This window comes from Paramisgurnus dabryanus, chromosome 13 (assembly GCF_030506205.2).
Source record: "Paramisgurnus dabryanus chromosome 13, PD_genome_1.1, whole genome shotgun sequence".
NCBI classification, from domain to species: Eukaryota; Metazoa; Chordata; class Actinopteri; order Cypriniformes; family Cobitidae; genus Paramisgurnus; species Paramisgurnus dabryanus.
The window spans coordinates 28,978,083-29,003,189 of record NC_133349.1 but is presented as its reverse complement, the minus strand read 5'-3'; the positions used below and the strand labels follow the sequence as shown (position 1 = coordinate 29,003,189).

Here is a 25,107-nt window from a genome sequence, read left to right as displayed (position 1 = left end):
AGCTATGGATGGCAGAGTTTAGAGGAAAGTCCTTATCTCTTCTAAGTTTTGGTGTCTTTATGCAAACCATCATCCAACCTTGAATTCACTTGCTTATATAAATCTGGCAGTCTTTTCATGCATATTTATAAGCTGTGTTCGACTTTATGTGGTGCTGCATTGTAGACCATTCGTCTTAATGACGATATAAAACAAAAAGTATTTTAAAGCATACAGAGCAGTCATACACCAATCAATGTGCACTGCACCACATGAAGTCAAACATACTCATATGAAACATTTTGACATGACATCACAACCTTACAGGAACATTCACCTGAAAGCATACTGGTGCTGCGTTCCATAAATCCACCTCCAAAAAGGTGACAACATTCTGAGGAGTCGTTTCAAACTGAGGTACAGAAAATTTGGAGTGAAGGATTTAAAAGTGTACAACTGATAGACATTTCACTCGTATGATTGTCTGCACAGATTTTTTTTGTGTGAAAACTACTTACTTGCCTCGAGTTACACAAAGTGCATTCTAAGAAGCAGTTTTGCTGTAAGTTTTGGGTGGGAACAGTCCCTGGCCTACACCATTCAGTAATTGGGTAAGGAATATTTGACGACGGGCCATTGAATTATAAGAAAATAATGCACACCCAAGGTGCAACGGGAGTGTGCATTATTTTCAAATAATTCAAAGGACCGGAGTCAATTATTCCTCTTATACCACGGTTACCACAAGCATTGCTCTGGTGCCTATTTTTAAGACATTTGACAAGTTAGATGTGCGGTTATAAGAAATTAATGCATACCCACGGAACATTTCTCAGCCAATCAGAATACAGCATTCAACAGACTCACGCTTAACTAATAATTATTAAAGCGATAGTTCACCCAAAAATTTTAATTCTGTCGTGATTTACTCACTCTCATGTTCATACGAACCCAATTAAATTACATTTCTTTGTTCTAATGAACACGAAGGAAGATATTTTGAGAAATATGTAAGGGATAATCCACAGCTAGCCATGGATTAAAGGGTTTTAATGCACGTAGAGGCGAAGAACCACCCGACGCGTAGGGGAGGGTGGTTGCCTCTGCGAAGTGCATTAAAACCCTTTAATGCATGGCTAGCCGTGGATTATCCCGCTTATACCTTTGTTATTTGCCAAATTAAAGCTTTAATTAAGGTTTACAGTGTAATTTTTAACAGACAGGTAAAAATGACGCTAATCTTCTTAAGTTAAGGCTCGCACTCCGTCCGCTTTAAATAAAGTAGTGCCATTGTATTGCTTTTATTTAAATGAATTATTACATTTATTTAAATGTATTATTAAAAGAGAGAGACAGAGAACTGAAAGAGAAGAACCCGAGGGAGAGAGAGAGAGAGAGAGAGATGCGTGTGCGAGTTACCTGTGGCTGTGTGCGTCTCTTCTTTAAAGTCTATCCTCTCCTTGCTTAAGCATATAGCTAACTTAATGATTCTTTAATTGATTTATTAAAATAATTTATGAATGACAGCCAACACTGACAGTGACAAGGCAATCTTTATTTGAACTAATCATTTATTTAAATGAATTATGTAAAGTGTGAAATAAAACCGACGTCTCTAACCACGACTAGGACACATTACATTTATTGAAATGGATTAAATTAAATAAAAACAAAAATCAAACAGTTGGAAATTTCGAAGCAATGTTTTAAAAGAGATAGACAGGGAACTGAAAGAGAAGGACGAGAGAGAGACTCACTGTAAAGAGAGACGCTCTCACTCTCTCTCTCTCTCTCTCTCTCTCTCTCTCTCTCTCTCTCTCTCTCGCTCTCTCTCTCTCTCTCTCTCTCTCTCTCTCTCTCTCCTCTCTCTCTCTCTCTCTCTCTCTCTCTCTCTCTCTCTCTCTCTCTCTCTCGCTCTCTCTCTCTCTCTCGCTCTCTCTGCAAGTGTAACTGTGTTACTATGGTTACTAATGTTTATAGTAGCGGATTAATTTCTAACTGTAATCAAACTGACTGGAACTACCTGTGCGTTAAACGGTTTTAATGCACACCTTCCAGCCAATCAGAATCGAGTATTTAAACGGACCATGGTATAATTGTAACCAAACCGTCTGTGGACCCCATTCACTTCCATAGTAGGAAAAAAGAATACTATAGATGTAAATGGGGTCCAAGAGTGGTTTGGTTACAAACATTTATCAAAATATCTTCCTTCGTGTTCATCAGAACAGAGACATTTATACTTTTTTATACAATGAATTTATACAATTCATTTTTTGGGTGAACTATCCCTTTAACTCAAGCGTGAGTTTTCACAATTACTTGAAAAATGTTTTAAAATGACAAACTTTCCATGTCTTTTAACTATCAATGTTATGAGTAACTGGAAACAATGGTTTTTGTACTCCCTTTAAAGAGTAACTAAACCCTAAACCAACTTTTTTTAGTTAATGATCTGTAAGAATGGGGCTTTATTAGTGCTGTTCATTGATTTTAGTATCTTTTTTGACATTTGGATATAAAGTGTTTCAATACTACAATATATGGTGTAAAAACGTCTGAGTGCTGCCCTCTTCAGGTTAAACGGTGGCTACTGCAGTTGAATTTTCCTATTGGATGTTGGGTCCAAAAAATGACTCGTGACGTAAGCAGGTTCAAGCTCACCACGCCCTTGTTACGATGATCTCACCACACACTTAGGCTGCGTCCGAAACCGCATACTTTATAGTAGGTACTGAATAAGATGAAGTACCTTACTTGGCGTTAAAACAGTAGGTACTGTATAGTATGAATCCGGGTAGTATGAATGAGATTCGGACGTACTAATTCCACCATGTTGCTACATCACGTGACATACGTCATCAACACGTCATGTCATTTCAGCGCGAAAACAGCCACGTGCCTCTTCTTCTTCGTTGGATAACTCCTCGTCCGGGGCATCATGGGATAGTGAAGCGTCCATCGTATGCACACTGCAAAATCTAACCGGAAGTAGTAGGTCATCCGGGTACTTTTCGCATACTGTTTTTCGAATACTATGTATTCGGACATACTACTCGCCTCGCCTACTGCTTTTCGCGTACTATATAGTAAGTAGTAGGCGGTTTCGGACGCAGCATTAGTTCGTCCCCTCTATCTTCGTTGGGATCTGCACACTTTTCCTGCATTTTTCAAATATTGCCAGTGGGCGGAGTCAGGCTCTGACCAGGGGTTTAGTTACTCTTTAAACCTTCGACAAATGCTTTTTTTCGCCCAGTCACTTGACTAAAAAACTAAGTATGCAAAAGCACAATTGTTAATAAATGAGAACTCAGTAATAGCAGCATCCACAGACAGTCAATATGAGTGCTGTTATAATAAATGTCAGCACTTTGGGTAGACCACATCTAACTTATGTACTTTTTATATGGTAATATGATGTTTTTCATATTTTCTGCTCCCCTTTACTATACTGTCCTCTCTTGCCATGAATATGTTTGATTATGATAGTTTTATTAAGAAATGCAATCTTAATTATCATAAATGAAGTTGCTTACTGCAATGGACAAAACTATATATACTGTATAAAATTATGATACACCCTACTGTTCTCTATCACTTTATTTCCTTAAGAGTGCTCCTAACAGGTAAAACAATACAATGTTTTAAAACAAAGAGCTTTAATCTAATGCGGCCATTCCCAAACTGTGGTCCGCGGACCACTAGTGGTCCGTGATGGTACTGCAGGTGGTCCGTGTAAAGGCATAATAAAATATAAAAGAATATATTTTATTAAGAAAAATATATTTTTTAAGAATATGTTTTAAGAATTTGATGTACTGATGTGATGACCAGTTATAGTTTTAGTGCTAGTAAGCCTATTTAGAAGTGCAGATAAATTCAGGATTTGTGTAGACATATTTTATTATGAGTATTATGAGGTGGTCCGCGAAAATTCTTGATTACAAATAGTGGTCCACACACACAAAAAGTTTGAAAACCCCTGATCTAATGCGTCCTTGTGTTCATAGTCATTCATTGAGATTAGCGGCTAACTGGATAAAAAAAAGGTCTATTAGTCATCCAGGTATGCACAGGAAAAAAGCTTCTTGATGGATTGTTGAAAATCAGTGAGCCTTACAATGACTTTATTTCTGTGGAATTTCCCAGTTGTTTGCCTCAATGACAGCATGAAGTTTATGAATGGCATCTGGGCCATGACTGTTCTCTTCTGTCCCATAAACTTGACAAATACTCATACAGGCTATAATAAATGGCCCGACATAAATAGTTATAAAAAAATAGCTATAGTAAAAGTTGGATCAACTTAAATTTTCTCACTTTAGATTGTAAGGTGAAAAAACATTAAAAAATTACTTCAATTGGTAACGCCTAAAATTATAATTTTTTATAAGTGAAAAATGTAAGTTGAAAAATATTTTAGGTGTTACCAATTGAAGTCATTTTTAAATGTTTTTTCACCTTACAATTTAAAGTGAGAAATTTTAAGTTGTAGCAATTGAAGTGTAATAATAATGTAATAACAGTGTAATAAATGTGCAATAAATGTGAAAGCAGACACATCAGAACATTTGTTTTATTGTGTTAGCTGAAAATGAAAATCTAATAGGTGTCCGTTATTGAATTAGGCCTGATGCCCACTAACCAAAACAATATTTGTTCAAAGGCCATGTTGGCATCTGTATTACCACATCCATGTGTCATTTACATGTTATTGCTGCTACAGACGTTTGTGACCCTTGATCACAAAACCAGTAATAAGTCGCACAGGTGTTTAAAATTATACATATATATTTAATGCTAAAGATAATTAGGATAAGACCCAGACAGCAGACGACACCAAGCTGGTGCCGCACCAAGGCCGCACTGACTTCGGACCAGATCCATTGCAGATTTGGCCTGGAGTCGTCTGCTGTCTGGGGATAATGATCCATGAAGATATTTGTACATTTCTTCCTGTAAATATATAAAAATGTATTTATCATTAGTAATATGTGTTGCTAAGGACTAAGAACTGTATGCAATTTTCATATTTCAAGTTTTTGCTTCCTCAGATTATAGATCTTCAAATAGTTGCATATTGGCCAATTATTTTCCAATCCTATCAAATAAGCTTTCCATCAATGGAAACCTTATTTATTGAAAATCTCACTATCAAAAAATGTACCCTTAAGACTGGTTTTGTGGTCCAGGGTCACATTTTATAAGTGTTTTTCTTTTTCTTCTTTTTTTTAAATCTGCTTGGCAGTTTAACATATTTGAGGTGAATATTTTGCTGTTTAACTGTAAGTTTCTTTACTTGTATTAGGTAATATAATTATATAACATAATATAGACTTATATACAAGCACGTCTTAAGATTTATCCTTTTTTGGGGTGCCTATCGGGTGGTGAATTTGTCATATCTGTGTAAAGGGTAAGTTGATAACCCTCTCTTTGATCTGTTACGCTGTGCTTGCCAAACAATTGTCTCAGTTTAACAGATGCCGACTTATTAATTTCCAGCCTTAGGCCAGGATTAATGCTCTGAATGACTAAATCCCCACAAACAATTAAAAAAGAAATAAACAAGTATTTAAAATCAATGCATGCTAATTTATACAAAAATTTGATAGGACGTGTCCATTATGTGTAAGTCATCTATACACTACATGTGTAACACCCACAATATAAAAAATGTCATAAATGATCTGATTATGCATTAAAGAGAGAGAGAGAGACAAATAAAGGAAAATTAAGAGGTGAGAGAGATAGGGCGGTGGGAGGAGATATGGGAAGGTACTTGCATTTCTTATTTCTGGAAATCCCACAGACATCTCCAGACCCCCCTTTGGTTAGTGGACTGTGTCTGCTTCTGCCCAGCGTAGGAGAAAGACCGTCCACATTTACAGCTGTCCATCAACTGTTTACCATCATTTATTTAAATCTAGATTTTTTTTATTCAGTTAACAAGAATGTACAAAATTGTCTCACAAATTAATAATCATCATCGGTGCCTGGAGTGGTAAGAGGATTTTTCGAGAAGTGTTTAACATTATCCTTAAGGTAAGATTTTTGTGTTTGTTATTTTTTGTGTTTGGCTAAAATTTAGAATTGTAAAAGCTCAAAAGATGCTGGTTTTATGACTTTCTAATTGTGATTTGCAACCTGGTAATAGAGTCAAAAATTATTTTTCACCTGCGCAGAATCTGTTTTTTTAGATTTTGCTTTGTTGCAGAATTTGTCACAGAAGTATTTTTAAGTAATATGCTGTATTTTCTATTTGTTTCTTCTTTTTAATTAAATTATTTGCATTTTCAATAAATAAAATAATTTGCATGATATTGTTTACTTTATTCTATTCAATTGAAATAATCCAGATAAATAAATTATTTATTTATAATAACAATAATAATATATTTTTTTTAATCAGGCGCATGCTATGCACTGTATAGTTAAAATGTGCATTTGTAACATTAAAGATTTGACTTAAAAATTACATTTGTAAATGGATCGAATGTAGTCAAGTTTATTTTTTATACGGTTTCAACTTGAATAAATCTGATTAAACCTGAAACAATTTTTTAAGGTTATCTGAGAATTTTAAATGTTACTGGCTGTGGCATGAGCTTTGAATCATATGGATATTTATGGATATAGCATAATTTAAACTAAGTATTTATAATGATTTATACATGTGAATTTATTTATTTTTTCCAAAAGAAATCTGAATACATTTCCTTTGTCACTTTGATCTATGGGTTTTCCATCTTTACAGAACCAGAGACCTTAAATTTGATTAAATTTGGGCCCCTTATATTTACTATCAGCTTGTATATATTAGTTAAAAAAAAAAAACGTTATATTACATCTAGTAAGACCGTTGGTTAAAAACCCTGGGTGTCGTACTCTTCTAGGCTTGTTTGATTTCAGGTGTCCGTTCTATGATGATGCCAGTTTTAGTAGCTCAATTATCAACATGGCTGAATTGCTCCTCCCTCCCTCTCTCTTTATCCCCCTCTCCTCTCCATCCATCATTCCTCTCTCATCCCGTCAGAGAGGCTTCTGTATCTACAAACGGAGGTCCTCTCTCCATCCTCTGCCTTGCCCGGCGACCCATGCTAAAAGGTAAACTACCGGTCACACACATGTCCTCGGCCATCGCCCCCGTCAAACCCTCCAGTACCACCGGCCTGAAGGAGGTGGAGCTGATCCTAGTGAAGGAGCAGAATGGGGTGCAGTTCACCACCTCCACCCTGATCAGCCCTACGGGTCAAACCCACCCCTCAGGGGAGGAGAGGGAGACATGGGGTAAAAAGATCGACTTTTTGCTCTCTGTGATTGGGTTTGCTGTGGATCTTGCCAACGTTTGGAGGTTCCCCTACCTGTGTTACAAAAATGGAGGAGGTGAGAAATAGGAAACATATTTGTGATACTACAAAGCAATATGTGTGATTTTGTATAGATCTCAGCTGCAGGTATTGAATTCTTAAAAGGGTCAGTTGAAAAAAAATTGTGGTTTGTATAGGTTTTTCTGTGGAAGGCTGCCATTTACAGTTTCATTTGACTGTCTGGTAATACGTTATACAATATGCATTTTTATATGGCAATAAAGAATATGTAGCTGAATCCAGGTGTTGAATATCTAAATATCTGTTTGAATACCTGTTGAATATCTGTTACTGTGTTGTGGTTTTGTACTATCAGGTGCCTTCCTGGTCCCATATATGTTCTTCATGGTGATTGCTGGAATGCCGCTGTTTTATATGGAGTTAGCACTGGGTCAGTATAACCGTGAAGGTGCAGCAGGAGTCTGGAAGATCTGCCCTATCTTTAAAGGTAATTCAAGACTTTTCAGAAGCTCTATTAGTTTTTGTTTATTGTGCATAATTATTCATTTTTGTTAATCGTGTATAATATGCATAGCCTATACTGTACATGCATGCCAGCTCTTGAGGCTGAAGGTGTTTTTGTCCCCTAAAAGAGCTCATCCGTACAAACATTCGGACAGGTACTGTTTATCTCCAGCTAAAATCATATGCAGTCAAATGGAAGACAGAAAAATTGGCTTTCAGTATGAATTTTGTCTGCCAGAGCTCAGGCTGTTGGTGGCAAGTACATTTTGTCATTTTGTTGGTAACACATCATGATGATGGACTGATGCCAGTATATAAGAGATAAAGGGAGTTCTCTACCTACTCCATGGGATCTTTGTTAGATTTTGTTTTGATATGTTGCCTCTAAAGATTACAGCTCGTGGCACGACAAAGATTTTGCCAAATAGTATGGTTTACCTATGGTGCTGTTCAAAAGTTTTACCATATAACAAGCAGGTATCCACCAGTAGCGGCTCTGACTGCACTTCCGAGGATGCGCTAATTCAAAATAAGTGTCCAGATTGTCACGTGTGTGGTTCCCTTTTCCAAAATATGTGTCATGCGTGTGGAGAGATCCTTTGTGCATCACGTGTTTTGTCAAAATAAGTGCCTGCTGGAGACGCGTAAAAAACGTTTATGATAAAAGAGACGCTCACGTTCACAAAATACACGCAACACACTCCCTTAAGAGTAAACTCTGATTACGCATGAGATTATGCGAGAATCTGGTACACGCGAGCGTCTCCTTTCAAGTTCAAGGCAGCAGGCACTTATTTTGGCATGACACGTGATGCACACATGATCTCTCAAAGCGCAGAACACATATTTTGAAATGACGAACCACACACATGACAAGCTACATACATGTTGTGACGAACTTCGCATCCTGCGCTTAAAAAAAAAGAAGTGACCAGCCGCCACTGGTATCCACCTAATTTTTGACGTAAATGTGGGTGGCGCCATCTTTGAGCTCCTTTTAGTAAGACTTCCGGTGAGGCACTAAAGCTAATGGTAGTCGTATTGCGAGGGACCCGAGTGTGCAGTTTTGACTGGCTTTTTAATCTTTATTTTGAAATCCAGGAAGACCGGCACAATTTGTACAGTTATGGGTTGCCATAATAGCTGGTACAAACACAGTACATTTCTACAAAACATTTGTTTTAATCATAATCCACGCACAAGAGCTGAATGTGTATGTGGCACATGTCCATCCTGTAAAACCTTTCATAAAAAACTGCCAGTAAACAATAAATACAGTAATTGTTCAAAAACATTTATTATGCTGATCAAATATGCTGCTTTAGCTGGTTTATTTATATATAATTACGAAAATGCGATTAGGGTACAGAATATATACGTTTATAACAGTTCTTAATGTGCTCGTGCTCACTTTTGTTATGTTTTAAATGAAAAAGCTAATAATTTCAAAATAAACAATAATCAAAGATAATCATTTTATAATCTCAGGTCTAGTGGGTAAGAAGTGATTATATTTTTCATAAAATGAAAACAATACAGAATACATGTAATAGTTTAATATGTTCATTATGGTTTGTTCAAATAACTTACAATGTGTTAAAGGTCCCGTTCTTTCCATGTTTTTGAAGCTTTGATTGTGTTTACAGTGTGCAATATAACGTGTTCATGTTTCCTGTGTAAAAATATCTGTTAAGCGCTGTTTTCACTGTCCTCAAAACGGGCTGATGTCTTCCTTGTCCTGTGAAGTCCCTCAATCAGAAATACTTAACGCGTTATGATTGTGTAGTTTGTTTAGTGTGTTGTGATTCGACAGCAGCTTAGCTTGCCGTTAGCTTAGCTGCCGACTGACATATAGAGACAGAGCGCAGCGCGTCATAACCTGAAAACCACGCCCACGGGGGGGGGGGGGACAATCCAACCGTCTCCATTGACTTTGTATTGTGAGAGGCCGCCTCCTTGTGATTTCTGGCTTATAACAAAAACCGAATAATGCCTAAAAGCTGCTGTGTGCCAATATGTACATCTAACGAGCCAAAAGCTGTCGAGCCATAAAACTCAGCCTTTAAGGAGAAAAAAGTGGATCGCCGACTACGTTGCCCCCTAGTGGACGCAGTTCTACTAATATGAGTACTATGAAAAGTTGCCTGTTTCCACTTTTATGTCTTTAAACGCTCGTTTTTTGGGGTCGACAGCTTATAAAAACAGATTAAACCTAAAAACAGAATAATACATAAAAGCTGCTGTGTGACAAGGTGTACAGCTAACAAGCCAAAAAATCCAGAAATAAGATTTTATAAGCTGTCGACCTCAAAAAAACGAGCGTTTAAAGACACAAAAGTGGAAACAGGCAACTTTTCATAGTACTCCTATTAGTAGAACTGCGCCCACTAGGGGGAAACGTAGTCAGTGATCCACTTTTTTCTCCTTAAAGGCTGAGTTTTACGGCTCGATGAAATGGGGGAAGTGTCCCTTTAAAGCAAGAAGTAAAGGACTGTAGTCCAAACCGGCCGCTCGCTATAGGCTTTCAAACGGAATTCTGTTAAAGAAAATATATCGCCTGGCAGTGAACTTTGAGATTTAACATATTACATGTATTATTTATGCTATAATAGCAACATTACACACTAACTAGAGTTAAAAAAAAATGGGATCAGAAAGAAAGTGACCTTTGAAAAGAGAAAGATGCGGTTGACTGTCTGACCGCATTAAGCTTGATGTGTTGCCATAAAAACTTAAGTCAATAAAAAATTGTCATAAAAAAAACTCACACCAGAGGGACAGTTATGACATTTTAAACCATCACCTGAAAAGGTTAAACGAAATTCTTGGTCTATTCCATGTACAAACACTTGACTGACATTGTAAAGATACTGGTATGCCTTTGTGCTTTTAAAGTTGCGCATTGAACACCCGTCACCCCAGAGCAACAACACGCAATGATTGAATATATCTTCATATATCAGGCCACTTCTTCATTTCATCCTCACACTGGTTCGTTCATACATGGCAGGTGTAGTAAATATTTACCATAACTCTTTAAATCATGTTTTAGACATGCTCCCACGACACAGCTGGCTATTGAAACTGACGCCTTGTGACGTATTTCCCCTTTTTGTGCATCACGTACTTCTGAGTTAAAAAAAAATAAGGTAGATACAGTATACAAAAACTGGTAGGTGAACTTGTGGGCGAGGTGGTTCCGGGAGGGGGGCATAGCAAAAAGTTTGAGAACCACTGGGCTATGGTCTGGTACACTGACAAAGCCATCATCTGCTTCCCTCCATGTGGTAAAGATGTCTGTTTTCCATGTCCAATACGAGCTGTCAAGCACGTAGCAGAGGAAGAGAGAAGGAGACGGACATTTTAATCACAAGCCTGGCTCTCCGTAAGCCTGGCACTCAACGAGAGATTACTGTAATTATCACTGATCAACATGTTTGCTTCCTCAGGATCGATGCCCTGAGAGGGGCTGGGAATCACACATGTGCTGATAATATATGATAGGAGAATCCTGCTGTTTGCTTTGAGACAAAGAACTCAGTTTCCAAAACCGCAGGGGTTTGTTGGCACGTGGTGCTGATAGGCAGACTTTAACTTAATCTTCTTAAGTTCCTGCACAGAGACCTGGCCGGAAACACCTCTGTTGAGTTTGTGATAATGTTTAGTGACTATACATGTACTTTTTTACTCAAACATGGGGTTACATTTATAAATCTATAATATAAATTTAATTAAACTTTTGCAAAGTTTTAAAAACATAACAGTGCAACTAATTCTAGACATTTATATGAAATAGATTCTGTATGCAAATGTTTTTTTTTTACATTACATCTGTGTCTGAAATGCATTATGTCGTGTTTTTGTGTGAAACACTAAAGTCGAATTTTCTATTCAGTTCATTTTTTACAGTATATTAATATATATATGTGCGCACATTAGTCAATCTCCTTGAGAAGTGCTTTCCTGAACAGGGCTTAAGCTAGTCCTTAATGCTTTGTCCTAAACAAAGCTAGTCTTAAATAAGACTAAAATGCTTATTTGAGGTGTCAATTTAAAACAGCTTGCGCTAACATATCTTAAAATATTTCTGTGCCATTGTTTTGTCTCAAGATTCATAGAAAACAATAATGTTTTTGTAAGTTATTGTTTAGGGAAAACCATCAAATGTTTTTTCCATTCAGCATATTCAGGAGGTGTGACACATGCGATATGATGCTACATAAGCCCTAATGGTATTTTGGTGCTTTAAACCTGTGTTAATATAAATTGGGTGATTTAGGGGCAGTTTCCCAAACAGGGATTATCTTAAACCAGGACTAGGACTTAGTTTAATTTGGAAATATGTTTGAACAAACACGCCTTACAAAAACATTACTTTCTGTGCATTTTGAGACAAAGCAAAGGCCTCTGATGTATAAGATATGTCAGTGCAAGTTGTTTTCAGTTTGGAGATCTCTTAACATTTTCTTTTTAGTCTAGGACTAGTCTAATCCCCCGAAACCGCCGTAGTCCGGTATTAAGGGCCCTATCTTGCACCCAGCGCAATTGACTTTGTCAGTGACGCATGTATCATTCGTATTTTGCACCGGTGCACAGCGGGTTTTTCCCTCCACAGACGCACGTCGGCAAACTAGGGAATGAACTTGCGCTCCCTGGGCGGTTCAGCGCAAAAAAGGAGGCATGTTCTGGCGCAAACCATCCCTGATGCTATTTTGCAGTTTCAAAAAACAATTGCGCCACTGACCAGAAAAAACTAGTCTAAAGTCAGTGGGGTGTTGAGCGTGGTTCATTATGCTATTTTAAGGGCGCATGCTTGACCATAATGTATAGCGTGCACAACGCGCACACACTTTGCTTATCTAATCTACACAGATGCAACAGTTATTTTTGCAAATCATAAATTGTTACAATAAAAAATATTAACACATGAGATAAGGGGAATAATAGTGGTGAGCATTGTGGTGATAGTTTTTATTTATTGTGTGGCTGCGTTAAAAAAATTCTCATGCAAATAACGATTAAAATATTTTCATAAGTTTGTTGTGTGGCTGTATTACGTTTATTTTATATAAATAATAATTAAAATGTTTTCATAAGAAACCTTAATGTATGTGAACTTGATTTGTAAGTGTACTTTGGGGTTGGACTGCTTGCGTTTCTTGGCTTTCAGCGGTGAGGGTGGACACAGCGATGTCCTCTGCTGGCGTCAGGTCCTGTGTAGAGGCAGATCCACCTCCCGTTACACGGCGTGCCCGATTTATGCTGGCAAGCTTGGGATTCCCCCATCTCCTGACATCATTGTAGCGCTTGCGGCGCAACGTCCTGGGGATGCCAGCTGATGAGACAATTGTGGCTATTTCCTCCCATGCCTGTTTAACCGACGCTGATTTGGGCAGATTTCTCCCATCCCCATACAAAACTATGAACCGCTCCTGGCGTGCACCTGGTAAATCCATCATAATAATAGCAACCCGCCATGGAACTTGCGCCCTTGCGTTTAAAGGGAATGTTGGATGATGTTCTGATTGGTTTATTTAACGTTACGCCCAAACCACACCTATGAATAATGATTGCGCCTGGCGCAAGAGTTATTTCTCCCGCCGGGAAAATAGCAACAGTGCCAAAGATCTGCCCACAAAGTCACTTGCGCTTTGCGCTTCGCACTTGCGTTTCAGATCGTTAAAATAGGGCCCCATATGTGTTATAACTTTGTGAAACCACAGAAAAATTTGATATTAACCCACCTGGCCAAATTTAAATAATTAAAAACATAAAATAAGTTATCAAAATCTTGGAAAAATAGGCAGAATTGTCTGCTATGAAAAGCTGCACCGTGTCTGCTTTCAGCACTGAAACCACACCCACTCCATTGAAAGCTGCCGTGTATCTCAACTTACCGCTACAACCTGAATGGATGCTAGTGATTGTGTTAGGGGTGGGGCCATCATCGAGCCACCGTTTTAGCCCTGCCCAAATAATCCTAAACACAGAAATGTGGAAAAACTGTTTAACTAGACTGTTTTACATTGTTCACAGACATTTTTCAGCAAAACATTTCTAACATTTAGGAACAATTCTCTGAAATTACTTTACACATATCTTATAGACCCTTTTACAGCCCACGTGATCAAATAGCCTGCGCGCACATTTTGGCAACAGAAGTAGTGTTGTTCCCCAGTGCTTTTAACTTTCCCAGCAACAAAATGTCTGGTTGTTGCATTTGGTTGCACTAATATAATATACTAATATATATCGGCTATATATGTATCTGGCCACTTTATATTTGGCCATCTGAAACGTCTTCTATCCACTCCACTATAGTACACGGATCTGGTAGCTGTGTTAAAAAAGTCGATAAGTCAACTTTTTAAAATAACTTTCTGTGTCTGTGTTGCTTCACTGCTGATTCTTACCATACTTCAGTTGCCAAACTGCGTACACTGCCACGTCATCATTGTGTTAAAACAGTAAAAGTGTCTATTGACAACATTATTTTTTTCTGCTCTTAAACCTTTTCTCAGGTGTGGGCTTCACGGTGATCCTGATTTCATTGTATGTGGGATTTTACTACAACGTCATCATCGCCTGGGCTCTGTTTTATCTGTTCTCCTCATTCTCGTCTGAACTCCCCTGGATCAACTGTAATAACACCTGGAACAGTCCCAACTGTTCAGATCTCAATGCCACCCTGTTCAATGACACGCACAAGGCCACGCCCGCCCTGGAGTATTTTGAGTACGTCTTTGATATAGACGAGATAGATCATTTCTAAATAAACCATGGACATTGCAATGAAAATGCCTTCGCTAAGAAATACAGTTTTACAAATAGCATTTTGGTTTGATCAATATTCTTATTCAAAGGGGACATTTCATGAAAATCTGACTTTTTCCATGTTTAAGTGCTATAATTGGGTCCACGGTACTTCTATCAACCTAGAAATCTTAATCAACCTAATTTTGGTAAACCATTCTCTGCAAACTTGAAAAAATAGGTAATTGAAATTTGGCTTCCCTTTTGATGTCAAAAGGGGATCTTATTATAATAATACCGCCTCTTCATCTGCACTATCCAACCACAGCACTGCCATTTAGTGCAGAGAGAGAAAAAATATTTGACGGTACAATTAAGTTTTAATTTGAACAAACCACCATTATGGCGATCTGTGTTTGCATCATCAGCTCATTTGCATTTAAAGGGACACACCCAAAAACGGCACATTGTTGCTCACACCTACAAAGTGGCAATTTTAACATGCTATAATAAATTATCTATATGGTATTTTCAGCTAAAAGTTCACATATGCACTCAAAGGAAACCAAAGATTTTTTTTATACATCTTGAAAAAGTCTTTTGAAAATGTCCCCTTTAACAATACGTATAATTTATGCAGTCCAGATGTGATTTTTTATTAATCATAACACAATTTTACAGCAGTTCCTTAGTATGTTGCGAAGTAACCCCAAGTGCTTCTATCAACCTAGAAAACGTGAACAAGATCAACCCAGTAACTTAGTTTTGGTAAACCATTCTCTGCAAGCGTGTGAAAGAATAGCTCATTGAAATTTGGCTCCCCTTGTGATGTCAGAAGGGGATAATACCGCCCCTTAATCTGCACTATCAAACCACAGCACTGCCATTTAGCACAGAGATCAGCTCATTTGCATTTTAAAGGACACACCCAAAAACGGCACATTTTTGCTCACACCTACAAAATGGCAATTTTAACATGCTGTAATAAATTATATGTGGGCTATTTTAAGATAGAACTTCACTTATGTACTCTGGGGACACCAAAGATTTATTTGACATCTTATGAAATGTCTTCTTTAATTAATGCTTATTTCTAATATCATAATAAAGTTTGTATTTCTTGTGGTCTAAGGCGAGGGGTCCTTCACCTTCATGAAAGTGAAGGGATAAATGATCTGGGTCTGCCCCGCTGGCAGCTCACTGCGTGCCTGGCAGTAGTCATCGTGGTCCTATACTTCAGTCTGTGGAAGGGAGTGAAGACATCAGGGAAGGTTGGACATCTCAACAGTCCATAGATAGCGATAGATGATCAGTGATGAATACAGATCATCCACCACTAACAATGGACTGTTGTCCTGCTTGCTTACCTTCAATTAAATTCATTTATTTATAATATAAGAAATGCATTATGTTTATATGCTCATGTTATGTTCGTGTGTCTGTGTGTGTGCACAGGTGGTGTGGATCACAGCCACGATGCCCTATGTGGTTTTAACTGTTCTGCTCCTGCGTGGTGTCACTCTGCCTGGAGCCATCGATGGCATTAAAGCTTACCTGAGTGTAGACTTCCTCCGTCTGTGTGATGCTCAGGTACACATTGATCTTCTACATTTATGTAATTGGCAGATCCGAAGCGACTTACAGTGCATTCAAGCTATACATTAACATCAGTGTGTCTTCTGGGTATCGATCGTCGCTAACATCATGCTTTACCAACTGAGATACAGTAACAAAGATACAGACATATGTTTTCAACACTATAAATAAACACGAAGATAAACTACTGAAATAATAATAATAATAATAAACAATTAGAATTGTCATGGACATGGATGGTTTTGTCAGATTTAGCAAAGTTATGGAGACAATAAACCCACACTCACATATACGTACAGTCTTACTAGCCCAAAGCTTCTTATTTTCCAAGCACCCACACACTCGCACCTGTTTACATCTGTAAACACACAGACACACACCTGCTGAAAACCATACAGGTCCCAGTTCAGCAATTGTTGAATATGATCCAGTAAAAGAGCAGCCTGAAGAACAGATGAACAGAAGACTCTGCGTTTGATCATCTGGTTTCGTTCACATGTTGCTCTGCTCTTTGAGAACCAGCAGTGTTAACCCGGGTTTCGATGCCAATTGCCTCAGAGATTGATACGGTGTTTGTATTTATGTGTATCAATCTCTTAAAGAACTCATAAGAATCGCTCATCATCACAAATGCCAGGTGAAGTTACTATTAGGCTTAAGTAAGTTTTTCTAGGATCTACTATCCTTTCCCAGAGGGCCACTTGGCAAAGAGACCTCAAAGCAGCAGTTTCAGAATTAGATTAGACACATGTGTGCAGCAGCAATTTGCAAAATTACCCTGTATTCACAAGTGTCTTTCATCTTTCTGTTGAATGAGTTTCCTGCAATTATCTCTAATGATAGCTGTTGTGCGGCCCCTTTTGTGCGGCTGGCCGGGGCCGTTTGTGTCGCAGGTCTGGATCGAGGCAGCCACGCAGATCTGTTTTTCTCTGGGAGTGGGGTTTGGTGTGCTAATCGCCTTCTCCAGCTACAACAAATTCAGCAACAACTGTTATAGGTGAGCAATCCCGAACCTTGAGTTAGGAGTCACGCCGAAGGGATAAGACAAACAGACAGAGCACGATTCACGGGTTGGCACGCATATAAAAACATCGTATTGCCGAATAAAAATTCCTTTGATGCTTTGATCCTTTGATGACATTAACTGTTACATCGGTTCCATAGCAGATTGAAGAGAATGAAGCAGTGCTTGTTTAAAGTGTGCCTTTTTCTTATAGAGATGCCATCATAACCAGCTCCATAAACTCTCTGACCAGCTTCTTCTCTGGATTTGTCATATTTTCCTTTTTGGGTTATATGTCACAAAAACACAACGTTGCCCTGGATAAAGTTGCCACTGACGGTGAGTGACTGTTCTTTGGATTCAACGTTATACAATGAACAGCTAAAATAAAACCGTAAACAGTACTTAACTGTAGTAAAACCATGGTTAATTTTCGTAAGGTTTCGTTGACGTGCTGTATTTATGTTGGTATTATGTTTGCATTCACTGTTTTCTAAAACTACATTTTATTTGCATTAAAAACTGAATTCAAAATGTATAGTTTATACTTCTGATTGCATTTATTGTAAAATATGTAAAAATGTAGGGTAGTATGCTGTTTAAAGCAGTACCATTTGTTTGGTCAACCATTGAAAATAGCACGATTTGTGCAAGATTTGGTGACACAAGACACTTTCAGACTTGATTTTTAATTTAGTCATGATTGCAATTCATTGTGTTTTTATGGACTTAACAAATTATGATCTCTGCTTCTCTGCAGGTCCTGGTCTGGTGTTTATAATTTACCCAGAAGCCATTGCTACACTCCCAGGCTCCTCAGTGTGGGCTGTTATCTTCTTCATCATGTTGCTCACTTTAGGAATCGACAGTGCCGTGAGTTCCTGTAATAACATTGACTAATCAAACTTGTTTTTAGTCTTGGAAACTAAACAGCTACGACATGTCCTGATACCTAAATATAAATATATCCTATGGAAGACATTTCTTTGCATGTACATCTGCCAGTACATTGCAGTAGTGTAACAACCTGTTACTGGAGGATCCTCAACACTACACTTTTGAATATCCCCTTTATCGACCACCCATCAGAACACTCTGTGTTGAATTAGGTGTATTTGATTAGGCAGAAGCCAAATTGTGTATTGTTGGGGATAAAGAGTGAAGAGTGTATTCTTATTCACAAAGTAAAGCTGATCTTTCAGGAGCAGTTCTGTAGTGTTTTAAATAACACTTGATTAATAGAGAGCTTTTGGTTACTTTGAGTAAGCAGGATCCATAAAACATCCAGTATTTCTTGTGGTGTTCAACATGGTTCTGTTTTAGGACCTTTCCTGTTTTTATTTCATGTGTTACCTGAAGGCAATGTAAACAGAATCAATGGAATATATTTTCATTTTCACTGATATAATACATAACTATAAATCCCTAATTGATCAGTTGTTTGTTATCTATTTAATTGTTGATGTTATAAGGTCTTCCTGCATGAAAAATCCATAGTAGTGTAACCAGAATGAAACACTGTTTTTCAGATGGGAGGGATGGAATCTGTCATCACAGGACTCATAGATGAATTCAAGTTCTTGCACAAACATCGAGAGCTCTTCACACTCTTCATCGTAGTTTCCACGTTCCTCATCTCACTGCTCTGTGTCACAAATGTAGGTTGGAGACAAACACTCGTTTGCTTAAATAGCACACCTGATCTAGTTACACAACTACATACTATCAAAGACTCTGTGGCAAGATTCTGAGATAACAACGTAGTAAAGATACTATATATTGTATACTATAGATACGTGTCAATTCTCTGTTCATCTTGATTGCTTTCTCTGTCTGTATGTCCGTCTGTCATGTCACCCCCTTCCCCTCCAGGGTGGCATCTACGTGTTTACCTTGTTGGACCATTTTGCAGCAGGAACATCGATTCTCTTTGGTGTGTTGATTGAGGCCATCGGTATTGCCTGGTTCTATGGTGAGGGTGATTCCTGTTCTTACATGTCCAGTGAAGCTAATGTGACATTAGGGTTGTGATAGGCTATCAGTCAGCACACCAGCAGCTGTGCTCACAGTTGACAATGTTTCATTATTCTGCTGTTCCGCTGTTCTGATATGTTCATTAAAGTCTTGAAATATCTGTGAAACATTGAATTACAGCCTGAAATACTAAAATTGCTAATAGAGCTGTAGACAAGATATTCTTTATATTCAAATATTTAACTTAAGTTTTAGTCTTTGCTATGTTAGAAGAAAGCATTTTAATTAGCAATAATGTTACCTTTGAGATATTTTTGAGGACTGTGAATTTGAGTATTGTGATAACCCCCCCCCCCCAAAAAAAGATGTAGAAATAATTTTCAAAAGTCATTTTCTCTGCCTTTTGTAAACCTGCCAATGCTTACATGAATGTGAACTTTTCAAATATACCCGAGGCAATGAGCAATACTTGAGTTCAGCCGAACCCCTGAACTTCAGAGTAACTCCATAAGCTCAGGACAGTCAGAGCAACCTGCTAACAGAGAGTTCATTACTGGGAGAGCAATGTTCGTACCCCCGCCCCAAAGGTACCAGGTCACAGGCTGCAGGCTCTCAGCCAGGGCAAGACAGTCTAGCCTGAGGCTTCAGTGGCCTTTTTGGAAGCCTCAGTAACTGACAACACCTGCATCTTTTTGCCCTCAGCTTGTGACACAGCTTTGCTCTCTCTGTTGAACAATCACATTGCATTTATACATCTTGATCCAAGCCCTGCGGGTAGGAAGACTCAGGATATTTGCTTTATACTGACGCCATTGTGGAGGTTTACCGTACTTCCAGTCAGCATTTACAATTGTTTTTGTTTGTGGAGCATAGCTTAATTTCAGCGGGGGTTTGGTTAAAAATATGGGCAACAACATATGAGGGCATCTGTTTTTTATTAAAGACATTATAGACGGTTTCAGCAGGAACAAGAAAAAAACGAATGGCTTTTGTGGACTAAACGCAACTTTTGGTAGACTTCCGCATAGAATCAATAACAGCAGTAGTTTATTTCCGATAACAAGGGAAATAAATGAGAATTCAGAAATCATATCCAATGCTTATCAAATATTACACTGAGCTAATGTTACTGGGTAAAAATAATGTATACAATGTTAGCTACAGGTCCTTGAATTCTTGCCTGGCTGCCAAACATCTCGGCACAGTTGTGATCCACACTCGTCGTCTCCCCTCATCTTAGCAAACCAAAACAATTTATTTTCGAGAAAAAATTTGTTTCATCCAGATCAGTTTAGCCATAGCCAGACGATAAATAAAAACAGACCGGAAGTTCAATTTGATTTAAGGCAGACGCATAACCGCAAAAACATAGGTGCTAGTGTTGTAGTCAAGACCACCTAAACCGAGACCAAGTCATGACCAAGACCAAGACAGGCAGAGACCGAGACAAGACCAAGACTTTAAAGGGTCGAGACCAAGTCAAGACCAAAACCAAGACAGGCAAAGACCAAGTCAAGACCAAGACCAGTGCAAGTCACTGCATTAAAACACTTATAAAATTGTAATTGGAAGAAACTTAAGCAATGCTTGAACAATGCCAACATCATATGCCAAACCTGAGTAAACTGCATAAAATTAATGATAAAAAATAAATTTGTGATGTGCCATCAGTTGTGATCTTGACCGGCCTCGAAAGAAAATTCCGAGTCCTCTTTGTCTGAGATCGAGACGAGACCAAATAAAATTGCTGTCGATTCCAAGACGAGACCAAGACCTTTAAAAAGTGGTCTTGAGACCGAGACCTGTCTCGAGAACTACAACAATAGTGTGTGCATCCGATGAAACAGTCTACGCTGAATAAAAACAATAAGTAGAATTAACTTAGTTTTTGTTTTTCAAGTTTTTGCATTAATATTTTTCAAGTAAATTTCACACATATGGAAATTAACTATGTTAAGTAAAATTATACCGTAAAATATGTGATATTTAATAATATTATACATACAATTTTAAGTACTTTTAAAGCCTTACTTACTTCTTTAATGGAATCTTCCTAAATCCTTTTATTTACATATTTATTATTTTATACCACATTATGATGAGCAAGTAAAAAAAGACTGGCATTAGCACAGTTATTGCTCATTGAGTAAATGAACATACATCTTGATTATCATTGTGTCACCTTTAAACAAGTAAACTCTTCTGAATGATTGTTACTTCAAAAGTCAAAGAAATAGAAACTCTTCTGAATCTTAAAGATAAATGGACATTAAACACTAACAAGTCTTTGTTTTTAGTTAAAAACCCATAATATTACTTTAATTACAAATTTTACTCTTCAAACGCAGTCCAATGCAAAGCATGCTGGGAACTACTTATGTATACCAAAACCATTTTTAAAATTCAAGTAGTTTCAACACAAAATGATTAAGTTCATTTCCTTCTTACAATTGAATTGGATTATACATGGTCAAATTAAGTTAAATTTACTCAATTGTGTGTTCATTTGGAGTTACTCACATTTTATTTTAAACATTTTGGTTAAACAACAATATTTTGGTTACACTTTATTTTGATATTCCACTTTAGACATTCTACTAACTATAAATAACTTTGCAACTACATGTCAACTAACTGTCATTAGTGTATTAGTAGACTGTAAGGGTTTGGGTTAGTGGAATAAGTTGACATGCACCTGCAAAGACACTAATAGACAGTTGAATGTCTGTTGAGATATTATCACAATAAAGTGTTAGTAGATATTAAGCAGACAGTCTACTAATTCACTAAGGATTGGTAGTTGATAAGTAGTTGCAAAGTTACTTATAATTAGTAAAATGTCTAAAGTGGACTATCGAAATAAAGTGTTACCAATATTTTTGTTCAATCTAAAGCACCTATAATATTATAAGTAAATATACCTTCTGCTCTAGCTTCCAAAATTGGTAATTGTGGTGTTGAGCCACGTCAGACTATGTGGTTATGATCCTCTATTGGTCAAGCACCTTTCCACCCAAAAAGTGTACTGTGACATTCATTTTTGATCATCTTGAGAAATGTGGGCTTTGATGCAGTTTACCAGTTTATCATACGTGTGCGTTTTTATAGGTGTGGATCGCTTTAGTGATGATATCCAGGAGATGATCGGACAGAGACCTGGTCTGTACTGGAGACTGTGCTGGAAGTTTGTTAGCCCTTGTTTTCTCCTGGTAAATTTACAGTAACACTACCTCTCTCAATAAGATGATGCTATTTCTATACCATTCATATTAACCCTATATTGCTTTTCTTTCTTTTACAGTTCATGGTTGTTGTCAGTTTTGCAACTTTCAACCCGCCTAAATACGGCTCGTATTATTTTCCCACGTGGGCTAACGTTATTGGCTGGGGTCTGTCTCTATCATCAATGATCATGGTGCCTCTCTACGCCATCTACAAGTTCTGCTCTCTGCCTGGAAGCTTTTGTGATGTAAGTCATTTTTAGCAAAGATGCTAAATTAACCACAAAGCAGATTAATCGTGAATACATTTGTTTACAGTCTCCAGGGAACAATTCTAACCATTCATCACTAGATCAAATTATAATTCATTACTAAAGGTGTTTGTTTTTAGTAATGTAATAACATTAATCTTGTTCCTCATGTGCATATAATTCTTACCAAACAAAAACTCTAAAACTTTATAACATTTTATAAAATGTTATCTTTGTAGAAAGTAGCATATGCCATAACCCCAGAGACTGATCATCATTTGGTTGAGCGTGGAGAGGTTCGGCAGTTCACGGTAAGATGTTACCGCTGATAATCATGGATGATAAAACGCAGAAAGCTGTTTCATGTGCACAGTCAAACTGGGCAGATTACATAAATTTTATGGGTGAACTTTCAATTATGCTAAACATGACATTTTACTGAAACGTTATCACAAATAAATGAATTTTTTTGGTGAGTCCGATCATCAGCATAGATTTGGTGTGATTTTCTAGCCTGACCAATATCTCTTTATAAGGGCAGAACTTAGTTTTTTAAACTCTGTAAACATGCTCAGCATGTTCAATAAGTGTGACTGATTTCTGTCTGATTTAACAGCTTCATCATTGGCTGGTGGTGTGAGCGGCCCTTTGAATTGAGACTGAGACGGCAAGAGACAAACTGAACTCCGTAAGGACGACGAGCGTCAGCACCAAAAGAACCGTGTTACTAGTTGTTTCTTTCTCGCGTAATCGGACGTGTGGCTGTATCGTGACTTTGATCACAATGTGGTTGACATTTGTCAATATCAGTTTTACTCTTTATATACGATGACTGTTATGATGGCCGATGTTGTCCTCGATGACTGTTTGCTAGTTAAACCTTTTTTGTGATCAGAGTACAACTGAGCTTTATTGATAAATGTTATTGAAGTGTCAAATGCTGTATAAAATTAATATTTAGAAATCATTTAAAATTTAGAGATGTGTAAATAGTGCTAATACAAAAATAAATCTATCCTATTTGTGTGTGACCAGTGCAAATACCTTACAAATGAACCGACCTGATCTCACGGATTTCTGTGGCATAGTCATGGAATTTTTTGCTAGTTTTTCCGTGGCATTCTCACAGATCTCAGCATTTTTCCGTGGCCCTGGCATGGACTTTCTTTTCCGTGGCATTCTCACGGATTGGTTACTCAACTGTTTTGTCCTATTTTCTTACCATTGTCGCTTCGGTTTAGGGTTAGATTTTACATAAAATGACATCCCTACCCAAACCCAACTCTAACCCTAACGGCAGGCGACAATTGATTAAAGTAAAAAAAAATATAAAAGAATAAATCAGAATTTTTTTTTTTATAAACCAATAGTTAAAGTGACATACTAAAGCAAAGACCAAATCTAATCCTAAACCGAAGCGACAATGGTTTGAAAATAGGAAAAAGCAGCTGAGTAACCAATCTGTGAGAATGCCACAGAAAAGAAATCCACGGAAAAATGCGAACATCCGTGAGAATGCCACGGAAAAATTAGCAAAAAATACCAGTGACATCCGATTGATCTCAAAAAAATCTGTTTTAGTTAATGCTTACTTATATTTTATATATGCACATCTAAAGAGTTAACTATCTTTACCTCTCGTTGCTTTGATTGTAATAAGGTTATTTAAATCAGTATTTAGGAGCAGTTGCTCTGTTTTTATAGGGACACTTCGAGATAAAACATAAACATAACTTTTGTCAGGTATAGTATTTGCATTATTTGTTTTTAATCCATGCATTGGAAATCTTCCATGAATGAACAAGATATAGCCCCATTTATGAATGTTGTCATCCACAGCTGTATTACTAAAATCCTGCATTTTTTTTTCATTAAAAGTTTATCAAAGGCGGAGTGCACAATGTTTGAAAGCCAGTGTTGATATTTGAAATCATCTAAACAAACATGCCCCTATACCCAACATAATCTGGACCTTCTTTTGATAGATCCGCCCTACACATATGCATGTCGGTTAGAAGACACGCCCCTTACTGCTGATTGGCTACAAGTGTGAATTGGTAGTCGGCCGACTCCCTTTTCCAAAGCTTTTTAGAAACCGTGCACTCCACCTTTAAGATTATTTTAATGGTAGAGTCCCTAAATGAAATGTTTTGAATGCCTGCTGGAATTTGTCACCTACTGAAATATATCAATAAAGAGTGTTTATGTAAAAAATATGTTTAGTCATTTATTGTAAATAACAATATTTGCATGTCAATTTAAAATTCCCGGATGTGTGAATTATTTCAGGCTGTCAATATAAATTTGTATTAGCATTTGAAATGTATAAAATGGCAAAACAATATGCAGTGATAGATATAAAAAAGTTTTAAATTTTTTTTAAAAAAGATACAGAAACTAAGTGGAGCACAAAATGAAAATGTGTGTGTGTGTGTGTGTGTGTGTGTGTGTATGTGTGTGTGTGTGTGTGTGTGTGTGCGTGCACACACACAGAA

The 25,107-nt window shown here is 37.4% G+C and overlaps 1 protein-coding gene across 1 annotated transcript; it reads left to right on the top strand.

Moving 5' to 3' along the window:
• Positions 1–5,818: 5,818 nt before the first annotated feature.
• On the top strand, positions 5,819–24,798 carry slc6a3 (solute carrier family 6 member 3). The gene is made up of 15 exons (XM_065246501.2): positions 5,819–6,024; positions 7,016–7,365; positions 7,666–7,797; positions 14,336–14,549; positions 15,700–15,838; positions 16,023–16,157; positions 17,057–17,160; positions 17,381–17,505; positions 17,927–18,039; positions 18,696–18,824; positions 19,039–19,138; positions 22,249–22,349; positions 22,442–22,609; positions 22,852–22,923; positions 23,229–24,798. Exons 2-15 carry the CDS (start codon positions 7,077–7,079, stop codon positions 23,250–23,252), a joined length of 1,845 nt encoding a protein of 614 aa, XP_065102573.2. The 5' UTR covers positions 5,819–6,024; positions 7,016–7,076; the 3' UTR covers positions 23,253–24,798.
• The last annotated feature ends 309 nt before the right edge of the window (positions 24,799–25,107 follow it).

Excerpts from the sequence above, each read along its gene's own strand:
- slc6a3 (XM_065246501.2), top strand. The coding sequence starts at position 7,077 with ATGCTAAAAGGTAAACTACCGGTCACACACATGTCCTCGGCCATCGCC. Across the intron at positions 7,366-7,665 it reads GTGTTACAAAAATGGAGGAG|GTGCCTTCCTGGTCCCATAT; the intron begins GTGAGAAATAGG and ends TTGTACTATCAG. Across the intron at positions 22,350-22,441 it reads TTAGCCCTTGTTTTCTCCTG|TTCATGGTTGTTGTCAGTTT; the intron begins GTAAATTTACAG and ends TTTCTTTTACAG.